A 19,753-nucleotide genomic window follows, 5' to 3' on the forward strand; every position below is an offset into this window, starting at 1 on the left:
AGTGACATTTTGGCTGTTTTCAAGGGATTTTATTTGGCTTATTGTAACGTCCCTTTTTGAGGCACAAGCTTTTATGTAAATGTTTATTTTCCTTCTTAGTGGAGATGTACGACGTGAGATGATACTACGGAGACGTTTGAAACCAGCAAAATCATCTGTAAGTGGAATAAGCTGCTGGAAACACCAAACTGAATACAAAAAAAACGTTTTCTATGCGCCACAGATTGAGTTCTGTAGGCCGTGATGCATTCATATTAAGGTTGGTGATGATTTGCAATACATTTTTAGATTTTTAAAAACAGTATATTGCCATTATTTTTCAATCAAATGCTTAAAAAGCTCAGATATTATACACAAAGGCAAACAAAAGTGTGGATCGATCACTTTAAAATCTTTCAGAGCTTTTTAAACATTATTTTAACCTTACACAACATATTTGTACTTTACTCCGGTCTGTCTGAAACAGCCCTCAATATAAAATATTGTGCATCAAATTATCAACACATGAAACGTCAACACATCAAAGCAGCAACATGGAGGAAACTCATATTGTGTCAATTTATTTCCCCACGTCTTCCTGGCAGCACAACTTAAAAGGCAATAAATTAAGAGTTAAATACAGCTGAGGACATTGAGATGACAGTTTGAGCCGCGTTACAACATTCACCCAGTTAAGAGTTTTTTTTCCTGTGTTGGTGAAATATGCTGTTTCTCACCACAGAGGGGAACTTTGATCAGTGTTTCTTAAAAACCTCAGCGCTAAGGAACATTTCACCGAAAGAAAAGTTGACAGTCACATTTTCAAGTGTACTTTGCATTTGAAATGACCAAATAGATCATTTAGAGCTTGAATGTAGAAAGAGTAACTGTCCTTTTATTATTGCCTTTCAGTGAGCGCAGGCCATGCAATTGAATTAGAGATGTTATTATAGTCGCTTTTAAATCAGACTCTTAGCTGATGCTGCAAACGTACAGGAGCGTTTGGTGCGCGCTGTCACTACGGATGTATTATAAGAACTGGATTCATTTGAAGGAAAGTCACTCACCCAGCACATAAGCCCAAAAATGATATTAGGATTGCACAAGAATAAGAAATATTGCAGTACCACACATGACCACCGGCAGCATGGTAGTGCCCTATCCAGCTCTCTTAATACATCCATAACGTCTTTCTAAACGCTTTTCAAAAGTTTTAAACAAACGCTATCTACTGCGGGGTATTAAGGCCTTTATAAGGCTCATTGGTATCAATTCATTCATGAGTTGTACCAGATTTGCAAAAAGAATAATACATTTTAAGTAAGTTGTTTTTTTTGTAGCCTATTTGGCTTCACTCCATTTGTGTCGGCTTCATCGAAGATGACTGACAGACAGGTTTAAACAGGTAAACAAAAATGAACTGCTGTAAACAAACCCTCCACCCTCCTGAAGCACTGCACTTCTCGCTCAATCAATCACGTTTTCTCTGCCAGTCCGTGTTCAGTGGGATCCATCTTTTTAACTTCAGATTGATAAACGCCACCGCTTTAGAGACACGTTTACTTCCACGGTCAAGAAGCTACAGAAGAAAAGGGAAATGAGGAAGTGTTGTTTGTTTGAATCCCTCTATCCTACCCAGTAACAGCTGCAGTAGATCCTCTTCCATAAAGTCTTAAAGCCGTCAGTTCTTTATGGCACAAAAGAAATGAACATAACAAGTTTTTAACAGAACTGCTTGATTTTTTGTTTTTCTTTTCTTCCTTCTTCTGTGACTTCTTCCCTTCATCCAGTTTATCCACGTTTTTTCCTCCAGCCAAAGGAAGGTTACCGCTTCTGTTTCCCTTCCTGTTGCCCCGGCATCAGTTATTATGGCAACAGGAGTAGAAATACGAGTCTTTCTTCTGGCCCAAGTCTACTCCCGTCTCCTCTGCTGCAAAAACAGGAAGAGACTTTATGTTCAAAAGGCTTGTCTTTATAGCAGCTTTGGGATCAGTGAAGGAAAACTTGCCCCCTTTAGATAAACGTTCTCACACTTTGGATTAAACGACCAAGATAGAACCGTGAGCTCTGGAGCTGCTTTTCTTTCCTTTGGCTGGAGCCAGGCTAGTTGTTTCCAGTCTTCATGCTAAGCTAGGCTAACCACCTTGCTTGGTATTTAGTGTGCAGCTTTATGAGACAGTTTCGCAGTAACGTTACGAAGCGTAGAGAGCCAGAGTAAATAAGTAACACGTAACAATTTAATGCTTCATCCACACACTCGTCACAGTGCAGGAAAGCACAACGAGTGCTTTGTTTGGCTTATTTTCCTGTAATCAATGTAGCATTAAAGCATGGTGGAATTAACAAGATAGCTAGTAAATGGACGGTTCGACAAGCTTCACAATCCCACCGTGCTTTAATGCTGCACTGGTTACAGAAAATGAGCCGAAAAATGGGCTGGTGGTCTAACGGTCCCTCCGCCTCACTCCCCGCCGCTCGTTTGGTTTATATAGAGGTCGGTATGTTTCAAAATCCTCCTTTTTAGATTGCATGCAAAGGATTCCTGAGTTTTCGTGGATAGAATACTCACGTGTCATATACTGGAAGGCAGTAGTGTTGTAATCCTCAGCAACTTTCTGGAACAACTCATCTGTCAGAAAGCAGATGAAAGAATAAAGCTCGCCAGTTTCCATCAAGACCGGATTAAAAAGAGATCCACTCAGGTTCATAATACCTGGTTTATAAAAAGCAATAACTGTGCCACATTTAGTTTCTAACAAGCAGCATGTTTGATAAGAGAGGCTCCAAAAACCCTTCCTCCATGAACCCTAGTACACTGTCACCATTACATTATCTACGCCAGCATACGTGCAGCAACAAACAAGCCTTTACTGTTGTTCTCAAGTGGAATTTGACTACTTTACACAAGTTAATGTTGTGTTTCAGCTCATGGTCCACGGTATACTGTATTATATCATGTTCACATGCGTGTGCTTGTTTCTCTTTTCTGATCTGTGAAGCTTGAAATGCACTTGTACATGATGTTAAGTGTTGTCGAGCTTGAACAGAAAAGAGGCTCTCAGTGGTCATCTCTGTACAAAAGCTGATTATCTTTGACAATATTTTTTACTGTGATTACAGGGATTTGGTCCCACTGATGGCTCTCTGTGGTGCATCTGTCATCGAAGTCAAATTCTGATAACGTGACTGGCTTAAGAGTTCCACTGAGGGTTAGAAAATCACTTTGTGAAAATAGTCTCTATGAGAGACCAATGTCTCAATTTGACTCATGTCTGACATATTTATGCTTTTACACAATCAGACATATTTTCAAATAGCAAACATTTCACTATTACCCTCCTCGATATCATTTAAATGTTTGCAATCGAAGAATTTCTGTTATTTAGTTTTATTTACTTCTCCTTGGGAAATTTGAGTTTAAAGCTCATTTGAATTAGTTTGACTGGCCAACAGCAGCAGCTCCTTCGACAGTTATTTTTGGGCAGTGAATGTGCAACATTGATGCCTATCCGTTGAAGTAATGGCTTTATGTCAATCACACATAGCTGCCCATTACATATTTCTTACTGGTTTTATCAAGACATGAGGGACACTCATCCCTTCTTATCACAATGATACTACTACATTTTCTCATCAGTTTAATCATTTATTAGATAATTCTGTGATGCAGTGCACACGCATAGAATGATGAGAGATGTTTACTTGAAAATTGAAAATGTGCAGAAGAAGTTGTGGTCTTATTATTGAGGTTGTAAGAGGGGTTAAAAACCTGTTTCTCCCTCTCGACGTGAGGTACTGAAGAATCTTGACAGATTGTAAAGCTAGTTTGGCGTCTCTGGTCTGACTCTCGCATGGTTAAAATCGTACCTATCTAAAAGAACACAGTGTGTTTTCTTTAATAATAGTAAATCTACATTTTCTGTTGTGAAATTAGGAGCACCCCAGAGCTCTGTTCACTGCTATGCTATTCCCAAAATGTTTTCCTTACCTAACGTGACTAATGTAAAAGTGACAGAGGGCCTTTAATGGACTGAAAACCAACGTTAAATTAGCGTTTATGAATGAAGGTGCCGGTTTAAAAGGGGGTGAATTCAAATGAGGTAAACCTGCTAAATGGAGACTTTCTCGTTCAAATGTTCCAAACAGACTTTTCATGCGGAAAAGTGTCTTTCCTGACTATCTGCTATGTTGGGATGGGTGATGTCTTACAATAATCAAGTGAGTTTATGTGCGAGAAAAGTTGCCAACATTTGTCAATATTAGAGTTCTGAGGGAAACTCACTTCCTCAATTGACAGACCGTGAATAAATACAGCTGTGATCACAGCCAACCGCCCGTGTTAAATACGTTCTGCAGGATGACTGACGGTGTGACTCACCCACGTTATTTCCTGTTTTACTGGAGGTCTCAAAAAGCAGCGCACCGATCTCTGTGAAGCAAACCAAAGCAGGGAGGTTAAACGTCAGTCGGCTGCTGCACAAACGTTTGAAAGAGAGGTTAACCATTTGATTATATATCCTTTGACCACGTTCAGGACGTTTACAAGCCTTTAGTTTGGTCAGTAACCTAATCTCAAATGTCCAGGTAAATAGTAAAACCTGTTTTCAGGTTTAAAGATTAACTCTGTTAACACGGCTAGAATGTAAAGCCTTGAACTGGTTTCTGCAGGGTTCACCAAGTGCAATCTAAGATATTTTAGCTTTTACCCGTTTTCACAGTTTTATCGGCTGACGTCTGAAAGCATGATGGAAAAATTAGGCCCCAGAAGTCAGTACTTCTTAGCAGTATATTTTAAAAAAATTCAGAATATTATTAATGGAATCAAAGCAACCTGGACCCAGATAAGTGGCAGAAATGCATTAATGGATTAACCAATTAAAACTGATTAATTTAATTTAAGATTTTGAATATTATGAGACGATGAGCTTCCTCGCTACTGAAAGCCTGCAATCAGATACAAGAACATACAGTTGAAGTTATAATGCCCTTTTTTTTTTTGAGGATACAAATTTCAATGCTTGTTAAGACTTTTCATGACCTGCAGACCCTGTGAAGGGTGTTTGACATGTGGAGTTTGTACATTAATAAGAAAGGAAACTATCAGTGTGGCATAATATATAAACAACCTATTAGTGCACATAAATATGAAGCTAAAATAACCACATCGATCTGTTGTATTCTGCTGTTCAGACATCTAAATGAAGGCTCCATAACAGTACTGTACCTTATCAATCACACACAGTTCTGTACAGATTAGAGCACCAGTATAGTGACCAGTTTATAACCGGGAGATGGTATTTACCGTCAGCAAAGTCCTGAGCATCGTGGTAGTCGATTTGCCGCAGGCTACGATCTCCCTCAATCAGGTCGCTCTTAGTGCCACACAGGTAGATCTTACAGTGCTGGAGAAGACAACACAGTCAAGAGAAACTAAACACAATGTTACAGAGTTACAGTTAAGCTCTGTTACATTTAACTTTAGACTAGAAAAGCTCTCTTACTTCCTCGCAGTTCTGCAGCTCCTTCACCCAGAACCGAGCTCGCTGGAAGCTGCTGGTGTCGGTCATATCTAAAAGTCAGAAATAAGATATGTATGTAAACACAAACGTGCATAAAGCGCACAAGGACAGCAAAGCCAGAACTCGGAGCCAGGACTAATCCACCAGCTATTGATTCCTCTCAATGAAGAGTCATGTAAAAAAAGATTTAAAGGCTGAAGTAAAGGTTTAACACTAACACAAACAGAAACAACTGGATGGTAAACGGTGATATATTTACATATAAAAGAATGTCCGTTACATTGAAGCCCTTTGCCAAACAAGTTCCCACAATGCTGATTAAGTCTATCACCACCCGTCTTGTTGGAAATTGGAACTCCAAGCCAAAGCCAAAACAAATCCTCCTGCTATAAGTACCAGCAGCACAGTGCTCTGTTCCCCATTGAAAGCGCCACAAAAAGTAACCATGTGCATTCAGTTCTGTATGTTCATTTACAAATGCATACAGCTGTGGCCCAAATACTAAAAGAGCTCCCAGAGTTCTGACACCTGAGTGCTGTCGTTAAGATGATTAGGATGAGTGCAGGTTTACCGTAGCAGACTATGGCAGCCCGGGCTCCTCTGTAGTAGATTCTGCTCATGGCTTCGTAGCGCTCTGATCCAGCCGTGTCCTGAGTGAGACAGACGGAGAAAGAAAAATACTGAGATCCATCTTCCAGTAATGTCTCGGCTCTCACACCTGAGATCTGAAAATAACTGTTAACAGTCTCCTAGAACGCCCATGCAGGCTTTAAATGCCTCGTAATCCCCAGTGTGACAAGCTAAAAGCTAATTTCCCCTAAATGCTATAAAAGTTCTGGAATCACCTAGAAGGAGTCATTTATTTCAGTCATTAACAATTTTTCCAAAAATAATGCACTTAGAAATTAAAGCAATATATAAATAACAATAAGACAATAAATTAAAGTGAAAACTTAAACTCAACTGTTTCTTTTGGTTATTATTTAATAAAACTTTCCAAAAAATTGTTTATTAAGTCTAATCAATCTACAGATAAGGTACTGTAATATGTCATGCATAGATCATTTATCCAACACAGAAGAATCAGAAGTGGAAACAAATATTTTTCATCATCACATGCATGATAAAAGGTATTAGTTATTCAAATAGTCTACAAGTTCATCGTGTTTGTTTTTACTTTAACCAAGTCTCACAGCAACATTTCCTCTGAAAAAATTAAATAATTTGTAATACTAATGCTGAATTTATACCATTCATCTTATTGGAAAACTTAGATAAACAAATAAAAAGACCATGGATTAAAAATAAACGGTCTGTGGTTGAGATGCATTGTGGGTAATGTAGGCGCCAGGTTTTGATGGGAAAATGATGTATAAAACAAAGACAATAAATCTGGTTCTGCTGTATTTATGTTGATCCTTTTTTAGTTTTAACCGTCCACCTTGAGTCAGACAATGTTAGAGGAGTACAACGCTGAATCCGATGCCAAGTTGTGGGACTGATGCAGAAAACAGACTAACATTCATATCCGGTAGCCTCTAACTCACCCATATTCCCAGAGTGATCACTTTCTCTCCCACCTGGATTGGTTTGGCAACAAAAGCAGCACCGATAGTCTGTCAGGACGAGAAAATAGGCATCAGACATTCATGGATGGAAATGTTGGGAGTCCCTGTAGACTGGGGGAACTGTCTAAACGATAACATGGAGCTTCTGCTCATAATCCTGCAAAAGTCATTTACATTTACATTTTCTTTGCAGTTAGCTGTGAACTGGTAATCAGCAAATACTGTACGGTGGAAGTGTGGGTTAACCTGGTTACTGAGTGTTTGCGTAATACAGAGATTTTAGTTTTTGTCATTCCGACTTATTGCGTGTAGATTGACAGTCAAAAACAATAACATTCAATCCTTTATAAATTAAATATATAATGCAAAAAGTGAAGAAGTCAGAGTGCTGTTACAGTTTGTGTAATCGTGCCGTTACGGTTCCGTGCATGCAGAACACACGGGATACAGAATGATGCACATAAAGCGGAACCAAAGTTCATACGCGCGAGTCTTTAAGCCATATGCAGTTAGCACATCTGCTAAAATTAGCACAACAAGCGGATCAGTCACAATATGACGAACACAAATAAAACAGCGGCGCTGGAATACCGGCTTGTGGGTGCAAGGTCAGCTACAACAGCAACAGAGTCGTGTGTAAGACGAGGACGGAGTGTTAGTTCACAGTTCACAATGTACTGCTTAATACAGTGCAACATAACTGCATTAATACAGTGCAATACAGAACTGTTTACTTTGAAGGTATATATATTGCGACGGTGGAACTAACTGAAATGTTTTATTATTCTATTCATTTTTTAATGTCAGTTTCGTAGCATAATAGATGCTTTTCACTTTTATAGCCTACTGTGACCTGTTGCCTTTTGGGAAAGTGTTTGTTTAGTGTCCGTACAGTATAACACAGAAGTGTTAAAAATGTCCCTTATTTTTAATAATCAAAACAGTTCACCAAAGTTGCCAGTGATCAAAATGCTCCTTCAGTCCTCAGCAAGTCGACTGTGTCCGTCTTTGACACTTGCACTACTGTCTGTTCATAATGAAAGAATCGAAACGGATCCTTATGCATTTGGTTTTTTTACCGCTCTTCCGAATTCCCACCAAACTGTGCCTTTGGTGTACCGTTACCCTCCTCGCCTAAATACTTCCCAAAGCTGCTGTATTGCTTCATGCAACTGTGAAGTTGTAAAAACAGGACACGAGAGAGGCATGTCTGAATAGCTCCAACATTTAATATGCTCGTCTAATGCAGCATCTGAACATTACTTCATCGGTTTATGTGAGTGCTTCTATGCTTTGAGATGATCACGGACTTGAGCCCGATTACCACAACCTCCCCGGGGCTAAATATATATCAAAATAATGTCTTTCATCGTGGCCGTGGAAATTGAAGCAGAGCAGCCGACACTCACATTCTGGTACGGGCCGACCAAGAAGCGATGGTGAACGTATCTCTCCACCAGGCTGGTCTTCCCCACGCTCTCCTTTCCCAGCATCACCACTTTGGCATCCACACGCATCGCACTCATGGTAACTGGAGTGTGGAGGAAAAGCCCAGGGTGAGATCCGCAGCAGAGGAAACAGGAAGAAGGGGGAGGGGTTAGTGTGTACAAGGATGCTCAGAGTGCTGTGTGATGACAAGACAGGATAGACAACAAATGAGTGGCAATACCAATGAAATCATAAAAACTATTTGCATGCATTTCAAATGTGTCATAAAACTCCATAATAACCATATTCAAAACTTTCCTGGGATTACTGCCAAATATTTTGCGTTCTTCTGATTATCCGTGTCATCTGTTGTGTGTGCAGATATCTGATGTATTTCTATGTATTGTTATTAAGATATGGTGCTGAGAACACGAAAGTGAAACCAAACTGTAATTGCCACAACTTTGTCTCGCCCTCCAAATCGTGGAGTGGGACTGCCACTAAAGAATATGTCAAAAACGCATGAGCACATGCTCGTTACGAAATATTCCCTTTATAAAGATACAGGCGGTGGAAAAGTTACTCTTATAGCACTCAGTAAAAACACTCTTGTTACAAATAAAAGTAACAAGAGTACAAAGGTATTACCAGCAAAATTCACTTTCAATATCAAAGTTAATGTACTTGTTGGACAGAATGGAGTTATATTATCATAAATCATATTATTGGAACTTTATGACTGATGCTTTAACACGGAAGCAGCATTTTAATGTTACTGCTAGAGCACATTTGATGTACTGTCTGTGTGATAATATATCTTATAAACTTATAATCTTTAAACTGTCAAATACATGTAAAAAGTACAATGTCTGCCTCTTAAATGTAGTGAAATAGAAGCATATGATATTATATGGTAAACGTATAGAATATAAAGTAGTTTAAACCAGAAAATTAATTTAAATTCAGTAAAAGTACCTCAAGTACAGTACGTTTTCCACAACATTCTCTGAGCTTTCTACTTGTCAAATGACTAAATAACACTGAATACACCTTGATAATTACGAGTTAAATATTGTAAACACAATGCAGGACTATTGTAACAGAGCTTCTACTCTGTGGTAGAAGTAAGTTTACTTTAGTACAAGATCAGAGTACTTCTTCCACCACTTGTCCTCATAGGGACAAACAAGACACAGCCAGAACACCAGCATCGGCTCAACCTTTAGCTAACCAAGCTAGCCTCACACACAAACACTCACCTGGTAGCTAGCTTGACTCAACAAATCGTCCGTGACATGCCAAGCCGAACCGATCCGATCCGAGCCAGGGCTGTCAGACCTGTTTGGAAGTAGAGCCGCCGGTGACCGACAAACCGCTTGTCATCTCTCCAGAGCTGCTGTTTGGAGACTGAAAAGCAGCAGCTATAGCTAGTTACTGACTGTTGCGCAATGGGGTGAAATTACAAAACAGCCAAGTTAGAGTTGCAGTGACGTCACAGAAAGAGATAGTAGCCGAGCTAACAGAAGCTCGATTTTTTTTTTAAATAACAATCACAGCTAACTGACGGTGATCAGCTGGCCGGATACAGAGCTGTTTCTGAGGGTAGAAATCTCCATCGGAGCTTTTTTGTTTGGGTGGGAACCAAAGAGGCGGCGGTTTCCAGGAACCGGAAGTGCCCGAATTGTGTGAGACAATCGCCGGATGTGTTGATGTTTTTTTATTGTTTTTTATTGGACAGTTGCACATGCACAATTTCACAAACCATTATCTTTATTGGTTTTCGAAACATAACTAGGGTTGTAACGATAACCATCTCAGAAAGTATCATGGTATATGTTTAGCAACCCTAAACATAACAAACATCTTTAATCCCATAGCAATACAATGATTCAAATAAAAAATACTACTTAGATTCAACACATAGAACAATAATTTGTAATTGGTATTTACCTGACCTTTAATAATGTATTTTTTGCACTTTGTCTTTTGAGGTTTTATATAAAGCTCTTTGCCTTGTTGCTGAAATTTGCTATATAAATAAACTGGCCTTTTTCAAAGCATCATGCGCCAAAATGTGGCCCACATTGGCTGACAGAATGCTGCAAACATAACAAACTAGAGCAATAACATGAGAGTGAAAGAGCAAATATGATACACCTCCATCCATGTCAAATCAAATATGAACACAATCCCAGAGACATTGCAGCTATAAAACATAACTTTGGCACATCTGGAGCACAGACTGCACCGTTAACAAGTCAAACACAAAGCGCCCTCCTGCACTGTTGGTGGGCATTTATCAGATGCTGAGCTATGAAACAATGTCTGTAAACAGGTACTGAAGTCTACATTCTTCAGACAGAACCAACAAAACAAACTGCGGACATTTTAAGGAAAAGCCTGTATTATGATATAATGGACAATAGAACAAAAAGTACATTTCAGTAGGCCAACTTTTTGGGGATGTTTTGCGTCCCTATGTGGCTGTTTTGTGTCTATTTGTGGTCACCAAATGTATTCTCCATAACATTAAAACATCCTTCAAACAAATTAAACTTTTTTAATTATGTTTGTTGTTATAGCCTACATATAATATAGCTATTAGATAATTATATGGATTAGTTGATTAACACAACCATTTTGATAATTGATTAATTGTTTCATGCTTTTTCAGTTATTTATTTTCTTTTTTCTGGCACTTTATAGATTAAACTAATCAATAAACCATACAAAATAATGAAACAATCGATAATAAAAACTAGCATTAATAATTACAGAAAGAGAAGTATATCGTGATAGCCTACAGTTTAGAATATATAATGTAATATCCATGTATCTATCTATATTTCGATGCTTTTTATGGCACGCAGTTAGAATAACCTAATTGGTTTAAACGGTTAACCGACGCCTCTCAGGCTGTACTGTGATTGGCTAATCCGTGGGCTCCCACCCAGCGCACACACACGGACGGAGAGAGGACCCAACATGGCCGAAGAAGAAGGAAGCGAGGTAACTTCTGGGGGCATTTTTCAGGAGATCTTCACCTCCCCGCTGAACCTGACCCTGCTCAGCCTCTGTCTGTTCCTCATGTACAAAATCTTCCGCGGGGACAAACCACCGGAGCTCGGCGAGGTGGAAATACCGCTGCCCAAACTGAAAAAGAGAGACTTCACCTTCGCAGAGTTGAAGCCCTACGATGGACTCCAGGACCCGAGGATCCTCATGGCAGTCAACGGGAAAGTGTTCGACGTAACCAGAGGGAAGAAGTTTTATGGGCCAGGTAAACATTACTTTAACCCCTCTCCATTAAGTTGGTATGACCTGTTTTCTTTTCCGTCCGTCTTGTGTTTCGAACGTTTAGAACATTACGCCACTCACATACGCTCGCGTGTGGTAGCCGTTGGCTCTGTGCTACAGTCTATGGCGCTGAGGTGACATTTTATTAATACACACTTGATAGCAATTCTCTGACATTACCAAACACAACAAGTTTAAATTGAGTTTTTGTAACTCGCAGCTAACGTCACACCCCCTTTAGCGAGCAGGCAAAAAATTGAAGATCCCGTTTCACAACAGAGGAGTTGCTATAGCCTTGGAACCACAGATCGTCTATTGAAGACGTTGAGTTACTCCTTGGTATAAAAAGAAAATACATAAACAAACCGGGCGCCGCCATGTTTCCAAAGTGCAGTGGGCTTTTCTTTCTATTGTAATGTTTGGTTTAATGCTGAATCATTACATAGTGTGGCAACCGTATGTAATTACAGTTGGGGAGAAAAAAAAGTAACGTTACTCAGATCTTTAGGAAAACGTAGCAACACAACAGTTTATTAAAAGGCAGATTTAAGTAAATGGTAAAAACGCTCCTGTATTTTTCCCGTGATTCCACACATTTGGTGCGTTTATCCCAAAACTAAGTCGATGGGAAATGGAAGATTTATCAGAAGAAAAAAACACTTTATAGAGCTAAATCTTCAATATAAGACAGACATAAAGAAATGTTATGAATTCATTGGTGTAAGAGCAGGCCTCAGATCTGTTGTTCTTTGCAGGAGTGAGGTTAAACCGATGTTACCAGAGTTGAACCATGTGTTCTCTGAAATTAGAATATGCCCCGTCATGCTTCATGGTTTCTGTTGCCTGGAAACAGAAGCAGAGTTAGACCTCCTCCTTTTTTTTCTTTTTTTTTTAAATGATTATCTTATCTCAGATTGTAACCTTTGTTTCTTGTAACCTCTGACCAACAACATATCTCACAGTCATGCAAACCTTTTTCAGTCCACTGCACGCCCAGCCCTGAAGCCTGGAGTCCTGCTGTGGCTTGTTATTAAAGGAATTTGGCTGATTTTAAAGTGTGTCCGTGGACAGAGAGGGCCTGGTGCTCAAGGACACTTTGATAACACTCACAGCTGTTACAGGCTGTTGAACACCAAGGGCCGTGTGTTGCTGAATAGTTTTGGACCAAAACCAAAAGTCTGCCTCAGCTCTAAGCCCACTGTTTCCAACTGGAACCACCTCACAAATATATTATTGTTGGTTATGATCTTTGCATGGGAAACACATAGAATATCACCAGAAAAATCTCATGTAAAACAAGCTCAAAATGATCCGCTTTCAGCAGTTCTTGAATGTGTCGTCTGCATTCACCTCACTGTTTGTATCACGTCTCACAGAGGGGCCGTATGGAGTGTTTGCGGGCAGAGATGCGTCCAGAGGTCTGGCTACGTTCTGCCTGGAGAAGGAGGCCCTGAAAGACGAACACGACGACCTGTCCGACCTGAACGCCATGCAGCAGGAGAGCCTCTCCGAGTGGGAGACTCAGTTCACCTGTGAGTACGAGATGTGACGGTTTAAACGCCACAGTTATTGAGCCAGAAAAGTATCTCGAGAAACGATTCTTTCCACTGCAATGCATCTCATCTTTTCCCTTTAAAACATCAGACAACAAATATTTTACTTTATGACTCAGGAGAAAAGAAATGGCGTTCGATGAACAAGCTTCAAAACACAATGCAGTGTCCTTAAATCTCTTTCTGGTAATTTGTCGGCAGTTATTCATTTATTTTATTCTTCCCGTCTTCCATTCCAGTTAAGTACGACTACATTGGCAAGCTGCTGAAACCAGGGGACGAGCCCACAGAGTACACCGACGACGAGGAGGAGGGAAAAGACAAAAAGGCAGACTAGAAACATGAAGGGCGAGCTGGACGTGGAGAAAATGGTCGATGCCTTAATGTTGGTTTGTAATTTTGACGCCTGTTGCCTCCTTATTAGGGGCCAATCTTCTGTATGTATTCTAGTACGTTTGGACTTTCACAACCCCGACTGAATTCCATTCATCTCCGTTAATCTTGTGGCACTAACGGCTAAGTATGCTGCATTCTGATGTAGAGCTGTAGTGTTGTTAGAGTTGTTATTGTTGTGGAGAATCAAGAACATGGACCAATTCCACTGACGGTTATGTGTCCTGGAGGTCAGGAGTATAGTCGGCTGACTAAAGGAGGAGGAGATGAGCTTTGGCTGCGAGATAATCCACAGCTCTGTCGTACACGTTGATAATATCGCCGCTGACGTGTCGCAGGTTGTACACATTCCTTTCATTCAAGGTTTGGCTCGGCTCACATTGAAATGAATTATCTCAGGAAGTAGTTTCACTCAAAATTAGCTGAAGTATATTGAGGTTCTGGAGCCAGAGGGCAGATTTAACGTGTTCTTTCCAGAGAACATTTAAAACGCTCATCTTTGAGTCACACCTAAACCTAGTTTCCTCTGAAAGTAGATCTCGACCCAGAGGACTCATTCCAGCGTTTACTTTCTGTTTGACTCTTCAGACGAGCGTTTGGAATGTTTTTTTTGTAAAATGAAGTTCCTTTGGTAAGCTTTAGTAGGTCTGCATTTCCCACCTCAATGTTTTTTTTAACACAAATATGAGTGTAACACGCAGGCTGAGAATAAAACACTGCTAAACAGACTTTTTCTTGATGAACTGTACTAATAACCTCATTAGCTTTATTTACCTTGTATATGAGGGGTGAACTGTTTCCTGATGATGATGACGTACAGATGTGTTGTTAACCCATCACATGTTTAGGCTGAACTGAATTATACGACGGCGTATTACAAACATTGTAGGTAAAACATTTAAAAGAAGACAAAGTCATTACAGAGCATGGGGGGGGTAATATACCATGAAAAAAAAGACAAAGTATTAAGTTATAAATTAACAAGAAAACAAAGTGGGAACTTTATGATGGAAAGAAATGTCAACAAATGTACAAGAAAATATAAACTTGAATATTCTCTGAGATTATAAAGTCAGTGATTTGTAATAAAAAGTCTCAAATTTAAAGACAGAAGAACTACATTGCTTCACTTTGCAATATTTTTCTCCTAAATTTACCATTTAAATCTGGGAAACTATTAGTTATTAACCTGCTCCCCCGGCTCTTTACTTATTGTTGTAGTATGCCGTCTTGAAACTCTTCTGTTGATACATGTCTCTTATATTCAGTGTTCATTTCTGGTGAAAGCAAGAGATTTTCTGCAGATTAGTGTAGAACTCACAATGACAATCCTTGTTATTTGCTGCAGAGCCTCAGATCCCCATTATAGATCCCATGAACCATGTAAAGTGATTTATCAAGCAAAACATATAAGCCCGTCTCTGGTTTCATGCTCCTCAAATACAAGAATTTGCCGCTTTTCTTTTGCTTTACACAATTTTATAATTTGAATTCCGTTCATATTTTGGTCTGTAGGTCGGATAAAATAAGTAATGTGCAATGATTTCTTACAAAAACAAAATAAATGCAGAACACAGTGAAATGTGAAGCCCTCACTCTGGTGCTCATCTTTGTCGTTCATCACTTGTTGCAGAGGAAAGGTGTACAAAATAAATGTCTTCACCCGTGAACACTAGAAAGAAGCTGCTGCCGGTAATGTTGAATTTAATAAAGTTATCATTTCAATTATTCAGCTGTTTGTTTACATTCTTTTTGACACTAAATACATGATGGGAAAGAATCAGACGTTTATTGTGAGGCCGCTGATGCTCTCAAAGTATTGTCATTTAAAAATACAATATTCTCCATGTGTCTGTGAAGTGTTGCAGACACTTTGTTGTTGTTTAATCCTGATGTTATAATGAAGAAGTTGAGAGGTGAACAGAGAGATCGGCCACTTTCTGAAAAATACATTGAAAGAGGGAATATGTTCAGTATGTACATAAACTAAATGTCATAATCCTGAGAAATGATATTTTGATTTAATAAAGAAAACTACAAAATTAAGTCGGTCTGTTTATTTTAATACCTTTTTAAAATATTATTTACCATGTAATGACATAAAATGAATGAAATAACAAGGGCCATCCTGTATAATGAGTACTTTTATGAATATATATGTTCTTTGAATGCAGGACTTTTACCTGTAATTATTTCTATGCTGTAGTATTACTACCTTCTACTAATTAAAGATTAGAGTACTTTTTCACATTAAATAGTATTTATTTTTCTTCTCTAATATGTCGCTAAATGTTCTTAAAGCATCTCTGATGTCGAATTTCAAAAGAAACTTTGAATTAACCGAATTTAGGAAATAATATGACACTCTTGTATGCCCAATTTAAATACAATGACCATTGGGCTATATTATATAATTATTATTACGCTGCACCTTTTACTATACTATGTTATTCTGTCTTACTACATTATAAACTAAGTATATTATTGATTGCTACATTAATACAAACCGTTTCATTACCTGGTGTACTCTGTTTACATATAAGACTTGCTGACTCTGCTGCTATTAACCACCACTGTCATTTTGTCTTTAATTACTCTCTCGTAATATCTACTTCTATTTTTATTATTGTTCTGTACTTGCGTAGGTCTATGTGCCACTGCAGCATCTGTATTTCTCTGTGGGTCATTAAAGATGTCTCCACATCTACGCACAGATGTGTAAGTGTACAGCTCAATGTCTGATTAAAGGATCGGACAAATTTGACTCTTGTCCAAACTTCTGCATCAACCGCTTCAGCACCAACATGTTAGTTTAGCTCGGTTGGTTCATTTACACACTGAAATAAGATGAAAAGGAGAAAAAGATCTTTCTAGGAGTTGGTGCTCTGACACTGACCGTGTTGGTTTCTCTTGTAACACTATTTCATGGGACCTCTGCCTCCTCCTAGTGGAGAACTGATGAAAACACAGGGACTGTGGTGAACACAGTGAAACGTTTAGCAGCTAAAGAGCCATGTTAATCTTAACATGTGCTTTAAACGCCGTGTATAGCGTGTTTATTGTGGTCTGTATGCTGCTGCTGGAGATATCTGTCACTCAAAGGTGAAGAGTGGTCTCCTATTGTGTGTAAAGGGGTTCGAGTCCCAGACTGGGATTACAAGTTATTTTCATTTGTCGTATTTTTACAATGTTTAAATGAAGTATTGAGTTTTTGATGACAGTATTTTCATAACATCAGCAAAGGAATTATTTCAGCTATTGAAATCTGCTAATTGCAGGTTCTCCATTAAACTTGCACGCAACATTAACAACGTAGACCTCCTTTTACAGTACCTTAGCAGTATATTACATGTAATGTTACATCTCTATCATGGTTTGAATGGTTGAGAAATTTTCTGAAACACATTCTACTTTGTATAAAGAAACGATAGATTATAGATAATGATGATGACGTCGGCTACAAGTACTCTAACTTGTACTGTAACAGTCATAATCATAAAAAGAGGGCGATATCAGACATAACTGACTTCCTGAATCACGTTGATTCGTTGGATGGAGTCACATGTACGTCCAGGCCCCTCCTCGTTAGTATAGTGGACAGTGTCTCCGCCTGTCAATTGCCGGCAAGCCGTGTATGACAAGCCGTGTATAGTTGGCATACGCTGACAGCCAATGAAATTGCAGCATTAATAACGCTGTCCAATGTGCTCAAAATCCACTTTCATGTCACTGGTTTCAGCTCCTGGACGCAGTTTTGAGTCTCAGTTGGGGCTAAGCCACACACCAATGATAAAGAGCTATTTATAAATCAAGAAATGTTTATCAAACTTTGCTGTTTACTGATTATCACTAGATTGTAGTGACAGATAGATTATCAAGTACTTGACTTATTTATGGCTATTAACCTATTATATTGTAGTTTTTACTGTTCACTATAATGATTCACGTATCAATGAGACATGTAAACATTAGTGAATGAAATATATTTATTAAACAGGGACAGTGAATATTGAACACAGAGCCAATAATGCAAGGTCACAAATACACAGCACAAATATGTTAAACAAATACCATAATGAAAAAACACTCCCCTTTTCTCTTACTTTCCCTTTTCAACCTCCCATCTCATTTTGTCTGTCTCATAATAAGCAGACCCCTGGAACTCATTCCAGCTAGTCTGCTTCTCCATGCCCTGGTCTGGTCTTTATAAAAGGGAAATACTTTCCAAGGGCAGTAAATGTCCTTCCCTGTTACCCCAGGGAACCCCGTATGAATGTGAGGACTGTTTGGGCCCTGCTTCAGATCCATCTGACAGAATCCACACTTGTGACCCGTGGGCTGGGATTCAGTCCTCTCTCCACCCTTTTCTTTGTAGCGTCCAGTTCCAGCTGAAAGAGCTTTGGGGAAGGAAGATCAGCGATGCTGTCGATTCATTCTGGCTGGGGAGGGAAACGCCACAGTGAGGCCATCTTCATGAGGTTGCGCACAGGAAAGGAGCCTGGCCAGAGACCCACGGATTCCAGCTCTGTCTTCATCCAGATCCTCTGCTGCTGTGAACAGGTCCACTGGCTGACTTCCTGGTCGTAGCCAGGGAGCTGTGGAGGAGGACGGATGGGCACAGCTCACGGTCTGGGTAACGGCTCACCTAGTCCGACAAGAATAAACAGAGCAAATTAGTACGATTTTGGGTGCGTCTTGATTTAATCTTTTTGACATGAAAAACATTCTAATACTAACTTTGATCTCTCTGTGCAGGTGACAGTTGACCGGGCTCCGCAGACATCTCAGGAGAAATCAGGGGGGCCTCTGACACTATAGAGAATATTAAACATGTTATTATTGACAGTAACGTGAAGCAAGAATGAAACATGACGTCTACACTGTAGTCCGTGAAACTCAGCAAGCTGGACACTGGAGTGCTGCCTACTTTTTGTCCGAATACAGTGCAGCAGTAACTTTAAAGAATTAACAACAGTTTTGATGGGACACTACATATAGGATATTTTAAGATGCAAATCACAGGTCAAATAATACACACCAGGAACTGCGACAGTCGCCTCTGTCGATGGACGACCTGCTCCTTCTGGCAGCAGACACACACTCAGGTCTCTTTACAATCAAAGCAGCGGCTGCAAGGAGAGAAGGATCACAAAACATAATCAATGGTTTATAACAGATATGAGCACAGTGAATACGACGGATACGTTTAAATGTTGGATGCATTTACCATCTACTTGTGAACCCTTCAGATGAGTTGGTGCAGCCAGTGCAGCAGATGGTTCTACAACGGAAAACACCTTGTAAGTCATTTATATTTTGAACACTACTGTTAGTATTGTTACTTCACCTTTCTCAGCCTTATCCAATGACACAGACTGTTTCTCACATTAATATATAAAGAATATACTTCATTCATACACGTGTGTTTGTGATGTAACCTAGGCAGGTGAAGCAACATGGCACACTTCAAACACATGCATTCATGCGTTAGTAACACAGCAGTTTCATACATACGTACTGTTTCTTTTTATCCATATAAGAAAACAAAGAGTGATACGTACCCTCATCATGACTGGTATCAATTCATAGTCACTAGGACAACAAGTAGAACACCAAAACATGAGACAGAACGGTTCAAGTCTTCATGTGGGATAAGAAGTCATGGTCCCAGGGATGTCGGTTGACGGCAGAACGTTTTTGGTGAAAAACCTCTTTTTGTTCCTGAAGCATGTTGCTGTCTGGCTGTTGATGAAGATGCAGAAACAGCTGTTAAACACAAACAAAAAACATATCATATATACTGAATAGAATACATGATTAAAAAAGACAGCAAACATCTACTCACAGCTCTGCACATGTTGCTTTGAAGGAGAGATACTCAGCATCCCTCTCTCCAGCTCTTCATCTTCATCCATCACTGAGATGCAAACAGACGAGAATAAGAATGTTGGGCCCGAGAGCCCCCCAGGTGGGGGGCTAGGGGGGGCGACAGAGTACACACATGTACACACATTCT

At 39.5% G+C, this 19,753-nt stretch overlaps 2 protein-coding genes and 1 long non-coding RNA gene across 3 annotated transcripts; 1 reads left to right on the forward strand and 2 right to left on the reverse strand.

Annotated features, from left to right (window-relative positions):
* Positions 1-534: 534 nt before the first annotated feature.
* On the reverse strand, positions 535-10,085 carry rab24 (RAB24, member RAS oncogene family). Its single transcript, XM_079171027.1, has 9 exons — positions 9,754-10,085; positions 8,476-8,597; positions 7,046-7,114; positions 6,070-6,148; positions 5,481-5,548; positions 5,282-5,381; positions 4,358-4,408; positions 2,549-2,608; positions 535-1,909 (listed from the first exon to the last, which is right to left on the reverse strand). The coding sequence occupies exons 2-9, from the start codon at positions 8,590-8,592 to the stop codon at positions 1,839-1,841; spliced, it is 615 nt and encodes a 204-aa protein (XP_079027153.1). The 5' UTR covers positions 8,593-8,597; positions 9,754-10,085; the 3' UTR covers positions 535-1,838.
* Positions 10,086-11,471: 1,386 nt separating this feature from the next.
* Positions 11,472-15,466, forward strand: pgrmc1 (progesterone receptor membrane component 1). Its single transcript, XM_079172019.1, has 3 exons — positions 11,472-11,774; positions 13,168-13,323; positions 13,584-15,466. Exons 1-3 carry the CDS (start codon positions 11,480-11,482, stop codon positions 13,679-13,681), a joined length of 549 nt encoding a protein of 182 aa, XP_079028145.1. The 5' UTR covers positions 11,472-11,479; the 3' UTR covers positions 13,682-15,466.
* A 2,324-nt stretch (positions 15,467-17,790) lies between these two features.
* On the reverse strand, positions 17,791-19,472 carry LOC306705510. The gene is made up of 5 exons (XR_013767340.1): positions 19,299-19,472; positions 18,965-19,018; positions 18,776-18,866; positions 18,475-18,549; positions 17,791-18,382 (listed from the first exon to the last, which is right to left on the reverse strand). It is a non-coding gene; the product is annotated as an uncharacterized lncRNA (long non-coding RNA).
* Positions 19,473-19,753: the final 281 nt, after the last annotated feature.

Source organism: Pholis gunnellus (assembly GCF_910591455.1).
Source record: "Pholis gunnellus genome assembly, chromosome: 13".
Taxonomy (NCBI): domain Eukaryota; kingdom Metazoa; phylum Chordata; class Actinopteri; order Perciformes; family Pholidae; genus Pholis; species Pholis gunnellus.